General features: G+C 42.5%; 1 protein-coding gene across 6 annotated transcripts in view; it reads right to left on the bottom strand.

The window, feature by feature from the left end:
• NCKAP1L (NCK associated protein 1 like) overlaps positions 1–25190 on the bottom strand; it is a 139695-nt gene that overhangs the window by 8506 nt on the left and 105999 nt on the right. For 5 of the 6 annotated variants that reach the window (XM_089482573.1, XM_089482610.1, XM_089482582.1 and 2 more), the window contains 3 exons: positions 9420–9513; positions 5971–6087; positions 3942–4051 (listed from right to left, as the gene is read on the bottom strand). In XM_089482573.1, the coding sequence (XP_089338699.1) occupies positions 3942–4051; positions 5971–6087; positions 9420–9513 (321 nt within the window). Of the gene's footprint in view, positions 1–3941; positions 4052–5970; positions 6088–9419; positions 9514–25190 lie in introns of those variants that run through there. The other variant, XM_089482618.1, reaches the window with a different exon arrangement.

The raw sequence follows: 25190 nt of genomic DNA, 5'->3' as shown, positions 1-25190 counted from the left end.
AAATCCAGTGTTTTCTGCTGGGTTGCACAGTCGTAAGCATTTTTGCTAGGTGAAGGATAGAAACCCAGGTTCTATAACAGCCACCTCCATCCCAGCACCCTAAACATTTACTGGGCTACAACTTCCATCATCCTCAGTCAGCACATGATCATAGTGGTTGGAAACAATAGGTACCACAATCCAACAAATAGAGAAGGCACCAGGTAGGGGGATAGCTGCTTTCAGTGATTACCCAGAGGATGCTTTAAAAAAAAATAGGCAAGCAGCCTCTATAAAAATGCCCACATCTTATCATGCCACACTAAGGCGTTTATCACACTGAGGTTATTGGAGCTAAGATCAGGGGTGAGTGCGGGTCAAACGATGCGAATTGACGTTATAACGCTGTGTATTTTCACACCTGGTTCCTTTCAATGGGAGCTGTTTCTGTGGGGCTTCCGCAGGGCTTCTGAACTGAATCCTTATTGGCTCCTCATTTTGGAGAATTCACTAAATAAGTGTATTGACGGGATTCGCATTGAGGCTCGGTTCGAACTCACTGCAGATGGGTCTGGTGTGGAATTACGATTTGCTTGTGCTCTTGAATACCACTGCAAAACCCCAAGGATGCAAATTTCCCATGATGCCATGCTGCATTTTTGCCCCATTTGCTTCCGGTGCTCCCTCCTGAATTAATTCCTTCATGTTTTAAGGTGGAGAGGAGACATGCTGGCGAGGAGGGGGGAGATCGGGGGGGGGGAGAGAAAGGGAAAGGGAAAAGAGGAGGCAAAGAGAGAGAGGGAAGTTAGTAAAGTTTCTAAAGGACTCTTTGGGGGTGGGGGCAGGAGCCAAGGTGGAGGCAGGGTTTACTTCCAAGTAGAACTGCAGTTTCTATACTGATTATTTTGCAGTGAAAGGAATTTATTATTATTATTGTTTAAAAATTATTTCACTGCAAAATAATACTAATAATAACAATAATAACAATAATTTTGCCAGTGGGTGATACATTCGGATGAAGCAGAAGGCATTTAGAGATAGGTGACATTCCCTATCATTCACATGAGGCTAGGGATGGACATCCAGATGACAGATCTGAAGAGAAAGAAAAAGGAGTCTGGAGGCAGAGATGGCACTCCCAGAATTCCATAGCCTCGAGCCAAGGACCCCACAACAAACTCCAACTTCCAAAGTAGTAATAATAATAATAATAATAATAATAATAATAATTTATTTTAAAATAATAATAATAATTTTAAAAAATAATATTAATAATTATTATTATTATTATTATTATTATTATTATTATTTAAGTTATTAGTTTGCTGAGGCACCAGAGCTCTCTGGCAGAGAAGGCTCAATGTCTCAGGACACGACAGTTCCCAGAATTCCATGGCACTGAGCCAGGACAGTTAAAGTGGAGTTAAACCAGATTATCTCCCCAGTGTGGATGCAACCTAAGAGAAGGCAACTGCTACACAGGGAAGGAGAGATGTAGATGGAATAGATGAGGAGAATGACAAGAGGATAGATGTAGATGTGGATGAAATGGATGAGGACTCTGACCCAGAGGACCCTTTGAATTTGGCTGCCAGGGATGGGAAAATAGAAGGGAGGAAGAAAGGGGAAGCTGTCATTCCCGTGAAAGTGGAGCCAGGCTCCCTTCTTCACCCCAGAAGTGCAAAGGTTCAGGATGCCTTCAGGGCCCCCATGGTATGCACCGGTGTGGAAATACAATGTGCACTCACTCTGCTTTGCCTGAATCTGCATTACGTGACTTGCCTTGGATTCAATTCCCCCTCGATTTGGAAGGGCAACAGAAAGGCAACCAGGTGTGATAAAACAGTCACGTTATAACGTCAATTCGCATCGTTTGACCCGCACTCACCCCTGATCTTAGCTCCAATAACCTCAGTGTGATAAACGCCTAAGACATTTTTGTAACTCTGAGAAGGACAGGTTGCATACCTGCAAATGTAGTTCTTCGAGTGGTCATCTGTGAACTCACACCTGGGTTATCCTGCATCTGCACAGAGCCACTTTTTGAGCACTCTAAAGTGTTCTGAAGAATTTTGGTGATATCCCTGCACACCTCTGCGCGCCTTATATAAGAGGCTCCAGCCGAAACCCACCAGTTTCATAGGACATCAATACAGTTCATGTGAACTAGCAGGACACAATGAGGGGAGGATGGGTGGGGTTATGCGAGTTTACAGGTGACCACTCAAAGGACTACAGTTACAGGTATGCAACCTGTCCTTCTTCTTTGTGGTCTCTGTGACTCACACAAATAGGAGACTAGGAAGCTACAAGAAACAGGAGGTGGGAACGTCTCCTCTTCTTCCTACTCCCTTAGGCAGAGATTCCAAATATCTTCCTTGCCTTCCCTTCCAGGAGAAAAAAAAGTATGGGAAACAGAGGAGGATGGATCAGGGCCTCCACATGTGGACCAACTCTCCTCCCCCCCCCCCCCCGGGCCTCCCCCACAGTTTGAGAACCACTGTTATAGATGGAAGCTTCTTTGCAGCATTGGCATTCAGAGAATTGTGAAGAAGATTGGAGAAAGACAGACTTTCAGTTGAGTGGAGCAGCATGTCTGCAGTAAACAATCTTGAGCTGGGAAAGAATGGGATTCTTCTCTAAGCAATCCTACTGTAGCTGTGTGTGTTTAAAACATAAACAGTGCCCTCCATAATCATTTAAGGAGCATGTGCGAAGAGTGAAACAAGAAGAAAGGGGGAAAGCAAATTAGCCTGTAGTTTTTTGTGTTTTTTGGGGCTAAGTGACCATGTTCTTGAAGAGTTTATTCCTGATGTTTCACCTGCTTTTGTGGCGAAGATGCCAGCCACAGATGCTGGTGAAACATCAGGAATAAACTCTTCAAGAACATGGTCACTTAGCCCAACAAACCCACAAAAAAATCAGATTAACCTGCTTCACCAGCTACCCTGGCATGTTGGAAAGCATAAATGTATAAGTTTCACCAACAAAATGGAAATCATATGAAAAGTGAAGGCTGTTGAAAGAAAAAAAATCATCTCAGGATGCATTTTGGAAGAAGTTTTCAAATGATCTCTAGAACACTCACAATGTTTTTGATTACTTATGCAAGGCCTATATCTGATCAGGTTGTTTCATTTCACATGGGCCTAAAGTTATTTTTGGATTAAAAATTGCTGATACTTGTTGGCTTGCTTTTCATTTTTGTGGAGTAAGAACCTATCCCTATCCCCTTTATCTTTTTTCTGTCTCTGGTAGCAAAGTTTCTGTTAAAGATGTAAATCCCTGGGACACATATTTTTTGTTAACTGAGGTATAACTGTACCTATACTGACTGGGAAAACTGTTTCACATACATTGCCACAACAACCTTGGAAGGTAGGCAAGTATCATCATCATCATCATCATCATCATCATCATCACCACCACCACTGCTGTCACCATCTCTCCACCCATATTGCAAATTAAAACACTGAGACTTGTTCAAGAGTGGCTAAGTCTGCAACCGTATAACTTTTTACTCAAGAGTGTGTACCACTTAACTCAATGTGACCTATTCTCTACAGACATATACTGACATAGGACTGTGCTCTGAGTTCATGGCCAAAATAAGTTTGGATCAGTAACCTCTTGGATCCTGGTTCACTCTTTTAGCTACTGTGTTAGACAAGCTACAACTTTTCTTCTCTTTTCTTTCTTGCTACCTCTATAGTCCAATCCACAAGCCATAAATTACATGAGAAAATCCACTTTTTTTTTTTAAATCCACTGTTGTTGTTTTTTAAATCCACTGTTCATAGCACTTCATATTTCTCAGCAGCGTTACATTGCTTTGGAAAAGAAATAAAGGACTTTGGAAGCTCTTTTGTGATTAATAAAGTAAAATAATAAACCCAGCTCCTTGTGGCTCACAAAGCCACCAGATTAATATCACCCAAGAAATGATGAAGAGCTTTACTCACCATCAGAAATTCTTTGAGCTGAGTCTCAATGTTCTTGTTGTAGACAGTGAACAGGGCAGCTGAAACCTGGATGATGGCTTTGGCTAGGCAGTGGACATTGTTGCTATAGCCTACAGAAAAACAGTCATTTATACAAGTGCCAAATATTTTAAACAGGTCTTTCCCAACCTAGTGCTCCTTGAGATGTGTTGAATTACATACAGTTCCCATCATCCCCAACCAGTATGGCCATTGTGGCTCCCAATTAAGTGAAAATGGGCATTGTATAACTGCAAATGGATTATGGAAGGATTTCAAAAATTCAGGTGGCTGGTAACCGCTGGCTTAAAAAATTAGAGAACTTTGAGAGTGGCCATTGTATTGAGACTGTATTGTATTGACCATTGTATAGACAGCTAGTGTGGCATAATGATTTGAGTGTTTGAACAGAACTCTGAAGGCCAGAGTTCAAAGTCCTGTGCTCTCTCAGCTTCAGAGGAATGCCATGGCAAACAGCAACAACATGGAGGGAAGTTTGAGTCTTGGTGCCTCTCTGTTAAGCATTTCTTCAAAGGAAAAAATGTATTTGGAAGGGGAACAGCAGATCCAAATGGAGAAATTAAAAAAAGGATCCTTCTCCTCTCTGGTATGCTCAGGCTACTTTCTCTTCCCTGGCTCCAATGTGATTTTTCTGATTCCAATTTGGGTTTTCATAAGCAGGGGTAGAGGGGTAGGAAATCCCTCTGGGTTAATGATATCTCACAAAGAATTCTCACAAAATAATTCTCACAAAAATTCATTCTCACAAAGTAAAAACAGATAACCGTGGTTATCTATCCAATGGGCAGGTTGTGGGTACAACTATACTCCTGCCAATCTAAAACTAATGTATAGAGAGGTGAGGAATGTAAAGCAATATGGTGGTATAAAATGGATGCACAACAGGGTAAAACACACACAAAGACAGGGCTGGGCAATAGCCGCAGATCCAGGGACCAGTTTTCTGGCCCAGGAGCTCTTGAAGGTGTGGGGGGGATGCATAATTTCCCAAACACTAACCAAAAAATGGAAATCCACATTTAGCATCCACACATGACCCCAGGGCCAAATTTGGCCCACCACTGCTCTAATAGTCAAGTTACCTGTTACAATAAAACACACCCTTTTATAAAGCATGCTTCCAACAGGCCACCTAATTTCTCAAGGGAAAAAAAGCAGACAGCAGGGGTAGGACCTATCTGGAGTGCTCTTTGTAATGCAGGTGGACCTTTTAAAATACCCTTTTCCCACTGGCATTTTTCTACCAATCTTAATCTGAACCATTCCTGGTTGAGAAGAAAGGCTGACCTCTCCAATATTCTCAAAAGAGCATCATGAGTGAGTGGGAATTTGAACTCCAGTCTCTCCACTTAGTTGAACAATCCAACCATCATGTCGAATTACCTCTCAGTTAAACAGGAGAAAGCAAAGACCTGCTGTCAGAGATGCCATGAGGGCTAAATCTGTTCTCTGCAGACACAGTCCTGCCCCTTATTGACATATTGGTTGTTGCTGTGCCTTCAAGTTATTTCCAACCTATAGCATCCCTAAGATGAACCTGTCACGGGGTTTTCTTGGCAAGTTTCTTCAGAGGTTTCCCATTGCCATCCTCTGAGGCTGAGAGAGTGTGACTTGCCCAAGGTCACCCAGTGGGTTTCCATGGCTGAGCAGAGCTTTGAACCCTGGGCTCCAGAGTCAAACCAATAGACCACCCTGGCTCTCATAGCCTCATCCTTAATCATGAGTAATTCTTAAGCCATGCTACAGTTGGAGAGAACAGAAGCTTTCATACACATATAGATACTGCTAGCAACTATATCTTAAACATCCTAAACTTAGGACATGCTACACCAAGAGCAACCCCTGCCTAGAGCCAGCATGACTAACACCCTTTGCACACCTCTCTGTTTTTCAGAGTGCATGTGTGTGTGCATGACTGAGTAGATCAGTATTGCAGCCTTGGGGAGGATGCTGAAATCCTGCCTCTTGTGTGTCTCTCTCTCAATCTTACCCTCAATGTCAGTGGAATAAACTGAGGAAGGGTCGTTGGTCAGGAGTGGTAGACACACAGCTACAAAGACCAGCAGCAGACAAGCAGCCTTGTAGTCCTCCTCTGGGGAAGAGCTGTCTGTCAGGGAGGCAAAAGGAATGATGTTCAGCAAGAGATTTCAGTAACAAGCCTGATTTACACTGTCGGTTCCTCTTTCCCCAACTTGCCTGCTCAAAAGACATCCTCTAAAAAGAAACAGGGAGGGAGTGTTCACTTTAAAAAAAAAAAAAAAAAAAAAAGCATCAATCCTGGCACTGTGACAGGCCGATAAATTATCTGATGGATGGAGCTGGTGAGCTGACCAAAACTGACATGGCTTGGCTCCACTTGAATCAATGTATGTGCCATAGAAAAAGAAACAATGAGGAGAGAAAAGATCAGTGATAGCATGGGGTGGGGAGGAGGAGAGAAGATACTGTATATCCCAATGCAGGGAGTCTCTGGACTCCTGCTCCTTCTTTATGAGAGGCAGGACTCTCTTCTCCAGAGTTGTAAGGACAATGCTCCATAATTTCTTTTAGCAGGCATATATCTCACATCCTCCTGCCCCAAACATAGCCAAGAAAGAAAGGTAGAGGGTTTATTTCAGCCTTTCCAAACTCAGTACCCTCTACATATGTTGGACTACAGCTCCCATCATCCCATGTCACCTGGCCAATGGGTATGTCTTGCAGTCTAATACAGCTGGACAGCACTTGGTTAGGAAAGGCAAATGTCTGTCTACAGATAGATTGTCTTCACTGAGTCACTGAAACATAAAAAGAATACTAACTTCTTCCTTTTCCAGTCAGAAAAACCTGGGGTACCACTACAGGTTGAGTCTCTCTTATCCAAAATGTTTGGAACCAGAAATGTTTGGGAATTTGGATTAAAAAAATTTTTTTGAGTATTTGCAGATACATTATGAGCTATCGTGGAGATGGGATCCTAGTCTAAACTAAATTAATTTATGTTGCGTACACACCTAATACTGTACACATAGCCTGAAGGTAATTTTATACATAATATTTTTAATGATTTTGTGCATGAAATGAAGTTTGTGTACACTGAAAGCAAATATGTTACTATCTCAACCACCCACCCATGTGGACAATTTTGGATTTTGCAATATTTCAGATTTTAGAATTCTGGATAAGGGAGACTCAATCTGTACTCTTTTTCATGTGTGGAACAAAGCTAAGAAGCCTCAGAGGAAGGAGGGAAGAAGAGTGGGGAAAGCAGAAATCTTCCATTGTGGTTTCACTGGGGCTGAATGGCAGAAAAGGAACAGTAGATCAAAGGAATGTGGCCCACAGGGGTAGGTAAACATGGTTCACAAGGGTAAGTTTTCCAAGAGGCTGGGGTGGTTATGTTAAGGGGGACCTTTAGCAAAGGCAGGTGCTGGAGCACATAGCAAAGGCTCAAATTTGAAGCAGCACTGCAGGGATGCAGGAGAAAAGACCACTGCTCATTTAGTGATGGAAAGCCTCCTGCCCCAACTAAAAGCTGGGCTCTGAATGAGTTGCAATAAGGAATTTCCACAGCTGAGGAGGTGACTGAGAAAGAACTGTGATCACACAAAATATGGCAGCCTTAAGCCTTCGGAATCCCACTCCTTGTGTCAGTGAAGACAGGGAAATTAACCAACTGCTGTTATTTGTTTTGCCACCATGCTAGGAAAAAAAAGACAGCAGCTAGTGCAGTGTGAGATATTGCACTTCTTCAAACCAGAATGTAATGGAACCAGGTTTGGGAGTAAGAAAACTCTTTACTTGCTCCAAGTGCCAACAGCAAGAGTCTCAAGGTGGCAAATGGGGCAGAGTTACTGAAATAGCTAAGCTTGGCTATGAGGGATATGATGGCCACCAACTCTTCTGAAACTTATACAACCAGAGCACTGGTGTTTTTAGGACTTGGGAAGCTGCACATGTGAAGGTGGCAAGGAGAAAGGTCTTTACATGAATTCCTGCATGGCAGAGGGTTTGACTGTATGGTCCTTGTGCCCCCTGCTAACTCCACGGGTCTATGATTCTAATACATCATATAGATTAATTCTAAGAGAAAGCAGTCTTCTGAACACCAATAGAGGGTTCTAGCTGTTTGCCATGGTAATCAAGTACCTGAATTAACTTAGGACCCATACAGGGCAGTCTTACACTAAAACCAGCTATCCTAATTATGCAGATTTCAAATCCGTTGTGAAGAAAAGCAAGGGAAACCACATCTAATGTCTTCATGGCCACTGAATATATTTAATTAATAAGTGTGGTTTTAAAAGGAAGCTGGACACACCGAGACCAATGGTGGGATGAGGGTAGCAACACAAGTAATGCAAGAACCAAAGACAATACCAAGTGCAAATGTTGCAAAGCAAAATGCAGGAAAGCTGACAATTCTTGGAGAAAGCTTGGGAGTGAGCCTTTTAAACATAAACAAACCAGCAACAGCATCCAAGCAGCGACAGCTCCTGGAGACAGAGTTAAATATTTATTATTGCTGAGATGATGCAGAGCCTGAAAAGAGTCCCTATGTGGCTTTTCTGAGTGCTAGAAAAACTGCCTTGTCTAGGCTCTTGAAGTGATAATACAAGAAGACATTCTCTGCAGCCTCACAGTTCTGTCTTAGGGGCAATTCACACTATAGTGTGAAACTGGGTTATTTCTGTGATGTTCAGACTGGCACCGTTTGTGGGGAGGCTTGCAGAAAAATCCACTTAACCTGGTGCATTTTACATTGGGTCCCTTACTGCATTTTTTTTGTGTGCCACAGTGATCCAGATCTTCAATAGTGTGAGTATGCTACCAAATCAATCTGGGTCATGTGGCAACAATTCAGGAAATAGAGACGGCACCATTTCCTCTCTAGTGGGTGCTAGCGTGAACAGGAGGGTGGTTTAAATTGCCTCCAAGATATTTTGAAGATTTTGTTTAATAATTATTAACTATAGTAAAAATTATAGGAAGTAATCTTGTATATATTATTTGACAAATTCTTTATAGATATAATGTCATGATATAGTTTACTGAAAAATGATAGAAGGAGGTATTGAGAAATACTAAGATCAGAGACATTATATATGTACAGGGGAATGTATAAACTGTTAAGGAGAAGCAAGAAGAAAAAAGAAAACAAGTAGCACAAATAAGACATTTGATGACGGAAGTGCAAGATAAGAAAGAAGAAGAAAAGAAGAAAGAAATTCATTGTAATATATTATGTATGACATGGTATTTTTGTGATTATGAAATTGATTAATAAAGTTATTTGGGGGGGGGAATTGCCTTCAAGAGATTCAGGCACTTAAAACTGATGCCCCCACAGTGAGAACATCAATCCGGTGTTGTATCTGGATCTCCTTGATACAAAAAAGTAAATGTGAATGCTCCCTTAATGTAACAGACCACAGAAACATTGGCAAACCTGGTTCTTACCTTTCTTCAAATTGGAAAGGGCACACACAAGGGCTGGGTCAATGTCACAAGGTACCCCGGCAGCTGTGGCTAGTTCGAAGATACTCAAGGTCACCTAAAGGAAAAACAGGGAGAGCAGAATGATCCAAGAGGCAAGAGCTGCTGCCTGGCCAGATCTCTTTGATCCCATTTCTTACTCCATATTCATAATACACATAGTAGAAATGGAGTGCAAAAGAGAAAAGAAAATGAAGTAGCAGGCTCCTGAACTTCAGCACCTCTGACTGTTGGTGGGATACAGCATTTTTGCATACTACCCCATGTTTAAAAAAATTGCTGTAATCGAAAAATAACAACAACTAGCATGTCAGACAGAAAAGCTGCAATCTTCTTTCTCCTATATAAATTTTCTAAGGGGTAGCATTAAGAAGGGTCTTACTCTGAAGCCCATCCCGCGTTCCCTTCTGCAGTTAGAAGTGGTTGTAAAATTCAGGACCAACATTCCCATTACGTTCAGTGAGGCAGTTGCCTGAAGTGGCAGATGTGTGCGTATCTAGAAGAGGTCCAATTGTATGTACCAATTTACCTATCATGTGTCTCCATTAAGTGTCCCTTCTGCCATTTGGTGTACACTGTAATGGATAATGTTTGTCCTAGTGCTAGTACTAACTGAACTGCCACTCTGAACATCTTTTACAGATGGAAAATCAACTGGGATGCCAAGATACCATCTTGTCTTTTGCCTCAGCTAGCAAAATATTTTGGACCAATCTTGACACAGTTCACTCCACATCCTCAGAATTCTCTCTCATCCTTATGCTGGGGCGCATTCGCACTACAGAATTATAGTTCATGGAATCATAGAATTGTAGAGTTGGAAAAGACCACAAGGGCTATCCAGTCCAACCCTCTACCATGCAGGAACTCTCAATCGAAGCATACCCGACAGATGGCCATCCAGCCTCTAATCTACGATTCCACTTTCAGTGCCATGGTTCAGTCCCATTGACTCCTGGAATTTAGGAAGAGGCCTTCAGAATGCTCAGACAGAGAGGTCCTCTGGTGCTTCTGACTAAACTACCAATCCCAGGATTCCATAGGATATAACTATAGCAGTTAAAGTACTATAATTGTGTAGTGTGAATAGGCCCAGGCCTATAGTTATTTCTTTGCTACCTTTTCCTCCCACCTTCCTGCACACCTGATATTATTAGTTGGTACATTTGCTATGACACAGTTGTACCTCAGCATGCATCACCAGGAAGTGGAGACAAAAAGATATACAACAAGCTAAGTTCCAGGTTTTTTTGTCTGCCACCAGGGGAAAAACGCCTCTCATCATCCCAAATTAAAAAGAAAACATTACATAATTTGACACTATTTTGGTAACTATCAATACGTTATATAACCTGATTCCTGCCTAGGCTGTGTCTCTGTTGCTCCATCCTAGCTACAGTACTACCTGAATGACATATGAAGATGTACAGTTTTAAACACCCCTGCAAACTCCATGTAGTATATTGGACTCCTCATATTTTTATATCTCATACTTGGAGACAGCATGTTTTGGAGAGATTGACAATCTCTCAGGTTCCCAGGAAAAAAGGATCATATCTGCTCCCTGCCCTCACCTGGGACATATGTACATCCGGGCAAACAAAACTATCAAACCTAAAGTGTGCCTTTCTTCTTCTCAAAACCTGAGTCAAAGGATCTCTTCACACCTAGAGCAGTAAACCAATCTCTCTTTGCCTATCCCCTGTTCTGTCCCCAGCAAAACTTCCCCATCCATCCATCTCTGGAATATCCCAATCTAATCACTGCTTTTGTTAAAGCAACCACCTCAGAACCCCATTGTTCATTCCTGGGACAAATCACTCAACCTTTCTTACCTGTCCAGATAGCCCATCGCCCAGGGCTAGTTTTAAGGTATAAATATAGTTTCAAAACCTGACCTCTGCACACACAGCCCAGCCTGCATACACAGCTCCACTCTGGGTGTGTTCTGTATTAACCTTGGATCTCCCAGTCTGAGCTATTCCAGCTTTCCATACTCTTCACTTTAGGCAGGTAATTAAAGCCCACTGCAAACCCCCTAAAACTATGCTATTCCATTTCCATATTTCCATTTCAGTTAGCTCTGTATGCTGTGTCTGTGTGAATGGCTCTTCTGAGTATGTGATTGCATTCTGCATATTTTCTAAATAAATAAAACTCTCTTATTTATTTATCAAACCTGGAGTCTCCCCCAGTTAGTACTGGTATACACTAGCGCAAATGGTCCAAAGGTTACCTAAGCCTCTTGGAAAAACTAATTTCCCCAAAATTTGAAGTAACGCTGAGAGTTGGTGAAGACTCCCCCCCCCCAGTCCCCTGCACCTGTTCCTTGGGTAATAACAGACAATTCCACTGAAGCACAAGAGGCTGCAAGCCCAGAAGTAGGTAGAATAACCAAACCAATATGGACTCCTTGCATAGGAGTACCAATTAAAAGCATTTCTCAAGAACCAGTCCCAATGAAAAGCAATTTAAAAACCATGGGGCAAGGAATCTTACTTTCCAGCCTATTGCTAGGTGTTGGAAATGGGTGGAGGGGTTGTCCTTTGGGCCTACTGCTTTTTGTGGCAGCAGACAACCCAAGCCCTATTGCTCCCACCTAGCTCTATGACATGCATAGACATTCATTTAATCCGATTCTTTTAAAGGCACTGAATACCTCCCAGATGCTCAAGGCAGCTCACACACCCTGCAGTATCACAATAGAAATGGCTAAACCATTTAAATAATATTGTCAAAGAAATCACGTATGAAAGGAACAAAACTGAGTTGAAAAACTGTCTCCCAAGTTCAAAAGTCAATAGGAATATCTTCATCCCACTCCTCAAACTTCACAGCTAAAACCCAGGGAATCTTCCTGAGGGAACACATTACATAGACCAGGTGACAGCATGAAAAAGGCTCTGTTCTGGAACTCAGCATCCTAACCCACACTTTCTCCATGCAACACCTTCCCTGTGTGTTGGACAACAACTGCCATTATGCCCAACTGGCTGGGGATGATAGGAAGTGTAGTCCAAAGCTATTGGGAAGGATGTGCTAAGATATCAAAGAAAAGGGTCCCAGAGAGTGAATTCATAACTATGGTGATGCTCCTTGTAGTATATTGGGGGTCTAGGCCATCTATGGATACATGTAAGTAAGTTTCAAACACATTGATATGTGGTACACCATGAAAGAGGGACAACTAAGGTATACCAAAGGAGCCAGTGTGGTCTAGTGGCTTGAGAGCTGGCTAGGCCTCCACAAGACCAGAGTTCAAATTCCCACTCAACCATGGAAATCCACTGGATGATCTCGGGCAAGCACCATTTTCAGCCTCAGAGGAGCCTCAGAAATCTTTATACATCATGTAAAAAAAATTACTGTAATAGGGTCACTATAAATTGAAGTTGATCACTATTAGTTGGTCACTCTAAGTCAGAAATGACTGGAAGGCACATCTTGCATACACACAATGGAAATGAAGTAAAGGCAAAAGCAGTAGGAGAAGCACTGGATCTGAGCAGCAGCTGAAAGAAGCTTACTAGCTGTGATGTTGCATAGATATCATAAACAGAGAAGATTGCAACCACAGACCGATTTAAGTGATGGTCCTCTCATTTCTCAAACAAGGACCAAGCCAAAAAAAAAGTAATAATAAAGTGCTTGCATACAAATCTAGCTGAGAAAAAAAAAGATAAGAAAGCAGGCATGTCAACAATCCTTTCCACCCCCGCTAGGATCTTTTCAACAGCTTTTCACCCATATCACACTTCTCTGGATCTGAGCAGCCCAAATGCTCCCTTGTGTTTACCAGGAGCAGAGATGAAGACAATCAATATGTAAGTCAGGTGAGCGAAAGATGTTCAAATTGCAGAAAACACAAGTTAGATAACAGAGGCTCAAGCCCTTGCTTGTGCTACAATCTTCCCTTAAGTCCTCAGTCCAGACTCTGAATTCATTTTTGAAACATTTCTTTACCCCCTTTGCCATTCCCATTATTTTTATAAAGAAATCCCTAATCTCTTTCCCCCTTTTTCTGTCAGCCACTTAATATAACATTTATATCCTCTGGGCATTGAGGACTGTAACACTTTGGTGTACTATGCATCACCTCCCACACCGCTGGTTGTAAATCTTGGCTTGCACTAAGAGAAAAAGGGAAGAGCAAAGGGTGGAAGCAATCTCAGCTCTTAAGAGAATCCAAATATGAATTTCAGCCTTGAAACAAAAGAGGTGTTTTTGTCCTATTACATGTGCATTAGACTGTGACCCCCCCTCCATACAACAGAGTAGGCACATAATTCTAATTCATATTTAATTCTCAAAAGACTGGCATTCTTTTTATGGGGTGAAAGCTTTGTTTTTCTTGGAATGAGGTATTAAAGGCTTATGACATTTTTGCAATACATGGTTTGCAGCACAAGTGGGCAAAATAGGCCATACCCTAGTAAACATAATGTTACCCAAAATGCAAGGGTCCCAAGAGGGCACCCACAGTCCATATTCAAATAGGGGGGTTTAATTACCTTAAATGAAGGCTGCAAGTGAGCTTCAGGTAACTAAAAAGCCTATGTGGAGTCACCCCTTGGAATTCATGGGAGATCCGTTCTGGACTCCCCCCCCCCCCGGTGACTTCAAAATTTCATGCATATTCAAGCCCCAAAGGCTTGACTGGGGTGTGTGCATGTGGGGTGCGCACCATGGGCGCAAAACCCATTAAAATTAATGGCGGATTTTCAAGTCTATGGATTTCAAGTCCGTGGACTTGGAGGGACAACTGTATAATGTTTATGAAAAATGAACTTTCAGAATACAAATTACAAATGTAGTTTTATTTATAACAGCAAAAGAGGAAATTGGCTTTCACACATAAACACACATTCACACACACAAACAAGAACTAACAATATAAAAGGTGTTAGCAGATAGTGATTTTCAGGACTGCAAAAGGTAATACTGTGCTGGTTCCAAAAGTGAAAATTCCAATCGGGCATTCTGTGAAGTGAAATGGCTTGCCACCTGCCTGTAGATCCAACAATGACAAGGAGTCAAGGGAAATACTGATGGGGTGTCTCTCTAACCTCAACCAAGACTGAACTTGAATTGCCCAAGTGGGCACATGTATAGTGCAACATCTATCTCAGGGCAATTCCAGGTCTGGAATGGATTTTCCAAGTGAGAGAATGAGCAAGGAGGTTGAGCATCACTCAGTCATCCATGAAGATGTCCCTAGACCAGGCCTGCACAACTTGGAAGTAGGCAGGAGCCAAAATTAAAACTGCCAAACTTCTTCAGGCTGCAGATAGGTTTTAATTAATTATTATAAGGCCTGCCTGCCTATGCAGGTGCGAAAAGGACTCACCCCCCTGCCCAGAGGGTTGCAGAGAAAAAAGGGAACCCATTCAAACTCTGACCAACCTACCTGAACAGAGCTGTCAGAAGTCCTAAGAGGCAAAGATCAAGTTACAAGAAATCCCATGAGGGCATCCAGGTCGCCCTCTTACACTTAGGAGCCCTGGTGGCACAGTGGTTAAATGCCTGTACTTCAGCCACAATATTGTGCATTCATTCCCAGAGCTCCAAGGTTTACTCAGCCTTCAATCCTTTCCTAGGATGGTAAAATGAGTACCCAGCTTGTTGGGGGCAATTGGCTTACAGATTGTAAACTGCTAAGAGAGTGCTGAATTCACTATTAAGCAATCCAGAAAAGTAAATACTATTGCTATTGCTACACTTAGAACAATGTGCAAAGTAGGTGCTCCATGCAGAAACTTTTATGACTGTAACGCCAGTTTGCATATAACCTCCTTCCTTTGAGGATGAATAATCATACCAAATATTTCTTCTTGGATAAAGGCTGTCCATCACATGGGAAGCCCACTTTGCATGCCTGCTTCTCCATTGCATCAATTATGACCTCAGATTGGTCCTGTTAGTGTACAATCTGAAACTGAATTTGTTTTCAGTTGCTTCCAGGAGAGCAGAAAGGATTTAGAGGGAGGGAAGAGATGAAGAAATAAATTAAGGTGAAAGCCTTCTGCAGATTTCTTGTTAGTTAGCACAGAAGGCAGCTGGGGGCTGGAGAAAGTTTTAAAACATTTATAGCTGTAAAAAGCAGAAGGGACCAGTAACTGCTGCCTCAAGCCCACTCTTGAGTACTTTCCCAAGCATCTCTCTGAAACACACATGCTGTTTCTTGATTCAAGAGGTTGCAAATGATAGACAATCCGCCCCCCTCCTTGGGCAGCCTGTGCCAATTAATCACCCTTGCAATTAAACATTGTGATTTATTTCTAAATATTTTTCCAACTCTTCAATGCCTGGCTGTTGCCTTGTATTCTGTCTTCTGTAGCTCAAGCAAGAATAGAGTCATGTAGCATGAAAGGGATGCCATCGTGGAAGTCCTCAGACAAGTCAATATCCCCCCTCAACACACACACACATACAATCTTCTTACATGTGAAGCTGGGCTCAAAACAATGTGAGCTGCTCAGTCCTCTTGGCCCTGTTCTGCCCTGAGAGCCACAAAACAAGACTGAAAAAGGAGAAGCATGATCTTTCCTGAGACTGCAAAAGAAAAACATGGTTTCCAGTCCCAAGACTGCAGGAGGAGGAGCATTGTCTCACTCCTGCTTGGGAGATGAAAATTTGCTGCTCTGTCCTACAAACATATATCTACATGTCTTCTGATTTTGTTCCTCTGCAGTGTGTATCATTGTGTTGCTTGGTCTGGCCTGAAAACTGCCTTTTCACCTGTATGTGGTTGGGCAAATGTTCCAACGGAATGGCAAGATTTTTTTCAAAATTACTGCATCTCATTCTCTCTCTCTCTCTCTCTCTCTCTCTGTTATTGCCTCACCACCATGCATCTCCATCTCCGTGTTTGTCTCTAGATACAAACAGCAGTGTGTGGCCAACCAACAGGCAAGGTGTGATGCATCTCTCATACTAAAAATCATGAGATGTACTACAAAAACAGCTGTATTGACTTGGAAATATCTGCCAAGCCTCTGATGAGCTTTCATTTTCTCGCACAGTAGCTCAGTTTACTCTTGGTTTAATCTGAAGTGAGCTTTGGTAGCTCCTCATTCCTATCCCTTCTTAGCCTTGCCAAGGTAAAAATGAACATCTATGCTGCTACTCCAGAAGGCAAGCACTGGATTGCACAGCTGTCTGGAGGGAAATGGAGAGGGCTGTGTGGAACAGCAGCGCCTAGTGACAGCATTTTACGATGCAAGGATCAGCTAAGACATCCTATGAGAGACAGAAAAACTGCTTTTAAGAGCTCTGTGGGACATGGCCTTTTCATTATTGCAACAGCTTAGACTCTGCTCGATGGCTTTTCTTTTCTTTTTTTAAAGGGCTGGGATGGGAGAAGGAAGGAAGCGAAGGAAGATTAGAAGCAGCTTACTCTTCAAAGGGAAGAGAAGCCTGCAGTGCTAGCTTTTGCCCACATCCCTGGAGAGGTGCTGCTTTGAAAGAAGCCCGGTGAAGAGGTGATGCCTCTAAGCAGTTGAAAGAGGAACGGGTGGCAGGAGAGCTGCAGGGAAGATGAGCCATGCTCAACATAGCTACACAACAAGGGCAGTTGTTCCTTTTAGCTGGATGGGGCTGAGCACCTGCGCTCAGCCACCTGGTACACCTGAGACTGGAAGAGCAGATAGTAAACAGACTCCTGGAAGCTATAGACTGTTGCAAATATGCTGAGGCCAACACCATTGTGCGGGTGGAGCTAACCATTGCCAGAAACAGCAATCACATGCATGCATGCACATAGTGCACACATTTACTTCAAAGCAGCACAACAGTTGCCAAGTAGTATGTTCTAAATTTGGCAGTCATAGGCTACAGAGGTCAGCATGTGCAGAACAGCAAGTTCCAAAAGATCCCTTTAAAAACCAGCAACAAGCAATGGAAACCAGGCGCTTCTGTGTGGGTCACAAAATCTTGGATCATGGAATTTTGTGCAGGATCTGGAGAGGAGGCTATGGAGAAGAGGAAGGATTTAATGGGACTAATGGAAGGTAGAACCAGAGGAGTCAAAAGGTCTGGACATTTTAACACATGCACACGGTCTTAACATCTGGAGCTCAAGCCTATCTGAAGTTACATTCTGATGTAGAACTCCATACTTGTGAATGGTGTTTGTATACACACACAAACGTATACACAGGGGAGAAGAGAGAGGTATAATCTTCTTTAATATGAGTCCTAGCATTAAAAGCCACATTCTGTGGATCTGACCATGCCTCCTCTTTTAGATGAGGTTCCTTTAAAACAGGGGTGGATATGAATGTGTGTGCTGGGGACTTCCCTGTAAATAGTTATATAAGATGCATCTAGAGTAGACTGATTAAAAATATCAAAAAGTCCTAGATTTTGTTCCTGTTCTTTTTGATTTTATTTTGCAGATCCATACACATTTTGTACGATCAGAGACTTTTAATATCAATTCCCCAGGTCAGCTTACTATTGCCCAGTATAAAACAGGAAAGAATGGGAACATAATCTGGACTTTTCAACCAGTCTAGATGCACCCATAATTGTGGTAACTTTGTTGAGTGTTTGGGAACAAATCATTTGGAAACAAAGTTTGGGAATCACTTTCTTTCTGCCTTTGTCCTTCATCTGGAGCTTTTTGTCCAACCACAGCTTGAATTTTAAAAAGGGAAGGGGTAAATGAAATTACAAATCAAATTATGGCAGGTTATAGACCACCCATTTGGGGCGGGCTGCACCCGCCCCTTCCCCTGGTGTATCGGGGCCTCAGCATGCAGAGCGGCAGCCGCTGAGGCCCCAATCCGCCGCTTTTCAGGCTGCGGGGAAGCAGCAAAACGCCGCTTCCCCGCAGCCTGAAAAGGGGTGTCCCTGGGGCTTCAAGCCCCAAGGACACCCTGCGGCGGCGGGGAGAAGGAGAAAGGGGCCGCTTGGCCCCTTTCTCTTTTAGTCCGCTGGGCGCAGCTGTCTGAAGGCTGCGCCCAGCGGACTAAACCAGGAAGGAGCTCCGAAACGGAGCTCCTTCCTGCTCTGTGTTCAGGGCGCACTAAGCGCCCTGGCGCGGAGCAAGGACGTCACATCCGCGCCGCCCCGTCTAGAGGTGGCGCGGCCGTGACGTCCTCACGGCGGCGGCCGTATGGAAGGGCCGCCGCTGTTTAGTGCGTGACGAGCACGCACTAGGGTTAGGGCGGTGCGGAAGCACCGCCCTTTTGTAACCCTAGTGCATGCTCGTCACGCACTAAAGTGTCGGTCTGTAACTGGCCAATGTCTCTCCTCCCCATGCCCTTTAAAGACAGTGACTAAGAAGAGCTGTGATCTCACTGCTACTCCCCATCAAGTAAGCTGAGGAATGCATACCAGCTGATGTCGCTTCTCCTTTTACTGAATATTTTCTGCAAGCTTTCTATCAAACTCAGTATGGTGCTCCTTTAGAAATGTATCTGTTATTTCACTACCTTTCTGAGTGGAAAAAACCTCAGTCTTCCTCTCCTTAAAGACATGCCTCCACCTCCACATTCATTCAGGCTACCATTACACACTTCACAGCTGGTGTGGTAGTCAACACCGTAGTTGCTCCTTGTGTTTTCAGAATCTGTGCAAACACTTAGGTCCATGTGGTTCCTCTAAAACAGGAGTAGGGAACTGAGGCTCTCCAGAGGTTTGCTGGAAAATCATACACACCCCTTCACTGCTGTTAGAACAATTGGAGATTCTTTTGCTCTTTGCTCTTTCCTTATTCTCAACCTAACAAGGTGGCGAGTTAAAGTTTTAAGCTCACTGGTGCTCTTCTTTTAACCTAATCTTTTCATTAGATAGTTAGGATGGAGGTACTTCAAGTGTATGTGCATTCAAAAAGTAATGAGTACATTTATTTAATTTATAACTTGATGCTGCCTACTTGTTTTTTCACTTCAGTCAATCCCAGCCAGGAAGGTATGAAAGTCTGAGACACATTACTTCTGCTAAACTCTGCTGAGGGAGGCTGTTTCCTAACAGATCCAGTCTTCATGCCAGGAGCATTTTTGCGCAGCTTCAACTGGTGTGCCAGTTTTGCCCTTTGTTAGAGAAAACAGATCTCACTATAGTTGTTTATGCCTCAGTTACCTCTTGATTAGACTACTGTAAAACATTCTACATAGGCTGCCCTTGAAGAGTGTTCAAAAACTGCAGCTAGTGCAAAATACAGTAGCCACACTGGGGTCAGGAATGCATTTTAGAGACTGTATAACACTGGTTCTATCTCCTATAAGAGATATATCGTGTCCCAATTTGCTTCCAAGGTCAATTCAAGATACAGTGGGACCTCGCCATCCATAGGCTTTCCATCCACTGATTTGAGCAACCGTGGATGGTAAGCCCTGTTGTTCCAAATGACAGTGCATGCACACAGCTGCACTAACAGCCACACGGATGTCACACCGCCATTAGGGACAATGGGACTCGAGGTCCCATGATTTTTTGTATCCGCAGAGTGTGTCCAGAACAAATCTCCCACAGATATGAAGGTCCAAATGTACTGTTGTTGACACATAAAGACCAAAATGACTTTGGGCCAACATATCTGGAAAAAAAACCTACCTCTTTCCATATGAGCCTGCCAAAAATCTGGGATCTTTAGAGGAGGCCCTGTTGTGTGTTTCAATACCTCATGAAGTTAGGTTGTTGGATACGCATACCATGGCTTTCTCTGTATCTGTGTCTCAACTAGAACTCCCTAGACTCTTTTAATCTTCCAGCAGGCAGCCAAAACAGTGGTGTTCTGCATGGCATTCAATGTCTGAAACTGCTGTTTTAACTACAGTATTTCAAAAGTGGATTCTAGGATTGTTTTTAGACTGCTTTTAGGAATTTTAAAAGAATATTTTAATGTCTTATCAAAATGGTTTTATCTTGGTATTAATTGGTTTTGATTTGTTCATTGCCTTGGGAGCCCTCCTGGGCTGTGAGGCGATACATAAACACTAGATAGCTACCTAGATAAATAGACAGACAGAGAGACAGATAGATCTGACTGTCTGTGACACAATCCAAATCCTACTTTTCCCTGCAATTGTCTGGGGATGCAAATCAGAGTTTTCTCTATTTATCCATTGTGCTTTACCACTAATAATAATTGTAATTAACCCTAAAGCAATAGGGAGGAGAAGCAAGGAGGGGTAGTTACCACACTAACCATCTAGCCTTGGAATTAATCATCCCCATCATTTACATTCTTCATGCACATCCTTCCCTGCTGCTGCATTGCTTGTCAAGGAAGTTTAGGGACACTGATAGAGCCAATACTGTGGAGAACAGCTGCCCCTAGTGGCAAGATCCAGAGCAAACAGAAAAGAGATATTCAGTGGAAGGGGAATTCATGAAGCTCCAAATCAAGGCATGGCGGTAGAACATTTTGAATAAAAACAGGCAAAGTGATAGCTCTGTGAGCAATTTCTAGCATAGCAACTGTACAGAAGTTGGCAGCTTTGCCCCTCCAGCTGTGTTCAATTCAGCCAGCATGACCAATGTTATGGGACTGTGGGAGTTAGATGTTCGAAATGTATGGTGTGTGTGCATCAAGATTTCACCAGCCATGACACAGGATAGCAAAAGCAACTAATACAGAATATTTACAAGCCAATGCATCCATGACACAGGATAGCAAGAGCAACTATGGTAGAATATTTACAAGCCAATGCATCTTAAGTACAATCATGGTTTTAAAATATTCTTACTTTTCCATTTTCCTTCTCCACACGTAACTTCAGTGTTATTTGTAAAGCACAGCAGTTCTGATTACTGTAAAATACTATGTGCAAATTCAGATTAAGGCTACTCAGGGAAATAATTACTCCATTTTACTATGTAGATTGTCTTAAACTTAGGTCTTTTATGCATCCCTTACATTAATGGATTTTTCATTTTGTTTCTGAATTCCTATCTGGCATTAAAATGCTACATACAAATAAGAAAAATTCATTAAAAGCAAAGGACCACCCACACAAGTACGTGTCTATATGCTTACAAAACTACTTTAAAAAATCTAATCCTTTCCAAATTAAAGTCAGTTCTGTTCACTGCAAATTTCAGCAATCCTTACAACAACCCTGTAAGATAAACTGCAGATGCAGGTGTTGAAACTGATAACTGGTGACTTTCAGACATCCCTTTGAACAGTGCTTTTCAGTACAGGTGAGGAACACATGGCCCTCCAGATATGGTTGGTGTGCAATTGCCATCAGCCCTAGCTAGCATACTAGCATAGCACTGAAAGGCCACACTTTCCCATCCCTCTTTTAAAGAATGCAATTTAGGATTGTGGGGAAAATAAGAGATAAAAGAGGGAAGCCAAGATTAAAGGAGATGAATGGGAGGGACTGAGGTAAAAATTAGCAGAAATGCAAGCTACTTGCTTCTAAAGCTTAAGAGTCAATTTTAATCAGGGATGAGTAGTAAATACTTAAGCCCAAGGAGCAATGATGCCTTATTCAGCTCCTACCTTTGAACAGCACTGATACCCAATCCTGAGTCCCCAGACATCATTCATAGACTCATTGAACTACAGCACTCAGAATTCCTATGGGGCCACACTGTCTGACATTTCTGGGAGCTGAAATCCAATGACATCTGGTGACCTGAATTTGGGAACAATTGTTTTACAGTACAAGAACTGGTCAGAGAAGGAAGCAATATAATCCCCATCAACAACAGCATTGCCAGCCTTGCTATGGCAAGGACCTGTCAGGAAGGACCTGCTTTACATGCAGCCAGTCCTAGGTTCGGTCCCTGGCATTTCCAATTATAAAGGCTCAGGAGGAAGCTGAGGTCTTGGTAAGCAAGTCAGAAAAGGCAGGGCTGCACTACAATGACATACAGTTGCTTCACTGAAACTAAACAGCTGCTGGAAATACACTCTTAGCAAAATCAGACAGGAAAGAGGACACTGCCTACCCTTGCAAGCACAATTTTTATGGATGGACCATAGGGCAGAGCTGATTTGCTTACTTGACCCAGAGAAAGATGAACCTTCATAACTGCAGGGGGTGAGATATGTACATCAACACACCAAGGCAAAACACTCAAGAAACTCTCAAAGAGTGTGGTCAGGGTGACCAGATATCATAACCGCAAAGGTGGACAAGGCACTGTAAAATATAGGACATTCAAGAAAAATGTAGGACATTACAAATAAAAGCTAAAATACTAATATAAATATAAATTCATTTCATATGGTTTATTTACAGCTATATTACGCATATTGTATTTTATTATGTGCTCAGCTGCATTTATCTGTTTTAACTTATTAAAATGTCTTGTTGGCTTGCAATATACTTGTAGAACTCTGGGAAAGACAAATGCTTAAAATTGTACTTTACTAGCAACAAACCTTTGACTGAGGGCCAAAACACATGGCAGAAATAATCTGCTTTGAGACTGCTTTAACTGCCCAGGCTCAGGGAATACTGGGAACTGCAGTTTATTGAGACACCAGAGTTCCGATTCATGGTCTCACAAAACTATAGTTTCCAGCATCCCCTAGCATTAAGCCAAGGCAATTATAGCCATCTCAAACCAGATTATTTCTGCACAGTGTTTTGGACCTGAATCTACATTTAAATTATTCCTTTCATTTGTCCATTGTGCTGAAATTAAGGGGGAAAAACCCTTTCAACATTTGCACTGTGTCCTCAAGCAGCCTTGGGACATTTTGGAATTCCTCCTGGACAGAAGGTTGAAATGTAGGACATGTCCTGAAAAAGGAGAATATCTTGTCACCCTGAGTGTGATATCATTTCCACCACAGTATTACCTGGATGAGGGTTAAGTTAAGTAAGTCACCACATGTCACAAGATAATCAGCACCTTGGCAAAATAATACACAGACAAAAGCCAAACCATCTCCTTAGTAGCATGGAGAGAAATAAAACTAGACAAAGATAGCTGTATTGGTGGTGATGGTGTGGGTGGGTGCAAGCAAACGCAGAGATATGTGTTTGTATTCTCTGCTCCCCTGTCTTTTCTGACTATTTGCAGCAATGCTGTGCTGAAATAACTGTCCAGCTTTGCAGAGTGTATGGAACTGGAATGATGGCACAGCATAAATCCTAAGTCTTTACCCATCAGAACTGGGTTGAAATCTAGTAGCCTAGGGGCGATCGATTCACCACACTCTTGTGCAGGGCATCCACAGCAATAATACTCAACATTCAGGCATTCCTTTTACTGCTTTAGTAGTTATGGAGTTCTACATAAGATTTGCCTTGAAGCTCAATCATCAACCACAGATGCAACTGCAGCGGTCCAATGTCATTCGCTCAGTGTCTTCATGACTACATTTTAATTAGGAGGTCTATAATACTGTATATTTCTCTTTCTTTTTTATACTGCTGGGGGAAGTGTGGTGACCTAGTTTGGGTGTTAGACTCTAGGACTCCAACCAGGAATCTCTCCTAAGCCATGGAAACCCATGAGGTGGCTCTGGGCAATTCATACTTTCTCAGCCTCACAAGAGGGTCATGGCAAACCTCTGCTGAATAAATCTTTCCAAGAAAACCCCTTGATAGAGTTAGCATGAGTTGGAGCTGATATGAAGGCACATCACACCAAGAATGTTGTGTGGCAAGACCCACAGACTGTGAAAGAAGTTTGGGATATATGACTTGTTACACATCGCAAGTGTTCAGGATAAAGCCTGTACAAGTGAAACTTTAACTTTCCCCCTCCCATGTTTCTAATCTAAACTATTAGCACATTCTTCAAATGTCCTGTTAAGTGTAATTGTCAAATAGCTCCCGTTTGCCCCTGCAAAAAGCAGGCAGGTAGGTGCAGCAAAATAGGGAAGGGTTAAATTCCCTCCATACCAGGGTCCCAGTGTAGCTTAGAAACTTCACCTGTAGTCTACTTTAAGCTATTCAACCAATTGGTAATTTTGTTATATCTAGTTTGGCCCTGTGATATTGTCAGTTGCAAGACACGCTCATCATATAAACACAGAGAAGTCATGTATATGCATATGTGTATTCCTATATGTGGGCTTTTCATCCTTCAATAAACCTAAAGGGAAAACAACTTCCCACTGCTCCCATTTGCACCAAAGGAAGGTTCCCTTGAAATGCAAATAGCGCCTGTGGAGAGGCCATTATTATTGAGATCTTAGCAGGTAGTGGAAGATTTGAACTTCTCCTTCTCCCTTTTTCCCCATTGGCAGGAGCCAGATCAAGCTTCCCTGGGGCTGCTATTTACATAACAAAAATGCAATTAACTGTTCCTCAAAGAAGGTATCCTGCCATATTAAGGATTTAACAGGAGAAGGATCAAGACTGAAATTGCCACTATCATTAATACCTTAAGAGCTATAGTGCACCCATACATAAAATATTGTTTAAAGTTCTGGTTGCTATCTCTCAGAGAGGTGGAACACAGCAGAAGAGGAAGAAGAGGTGGTGGTAGAAAAGGAGAATGCCGATGATGACAACTCAGGCACTGGTAAATATGAAGAAAATGACAAGAAGGAGAGAGCAACATTCGTTATGGGGAAAAGTTACAATATTTGTGATTGTTTAACTTAGGAGGAAATGGCAAGTAAAGGGAGAAGGCAGTAACTGGTGTATAAATTTATGCAGAGAAAAAAGACAGACCTTTTTCTCCCTCTTCCATAGTAACAGGAGCAGGAGTCATCCAATGAAAGCGAATTGTGGGAAATTTTGGATAGACAAAACGCAGTACTTTACACAGCAGATAGTTAAACAATAGAATTAGCTATCACAAACTGGC

The sequence above is a fragment of the Sceloporus occidentalis genome, unplaced genomic scaffold, assembly GCF_023333645.1.
Source record: "Sceloporus occidentalis isolate IW3139 unplaced genomic scaffold, rSceOcc1.0.p SCAF_1, whole genome shotgun sequence".
NCBI classification, from domain to species: domain Eukaryota; kingdom Metazoa; phylum Chordata; class Lepidosauria; order Squamata; family Phrynosomatidae; genus Sceloporus; species Sceloporus occidentalis.
This window is presented reverse-complemented; position numbering and strand designations above follow the sequence as displayed.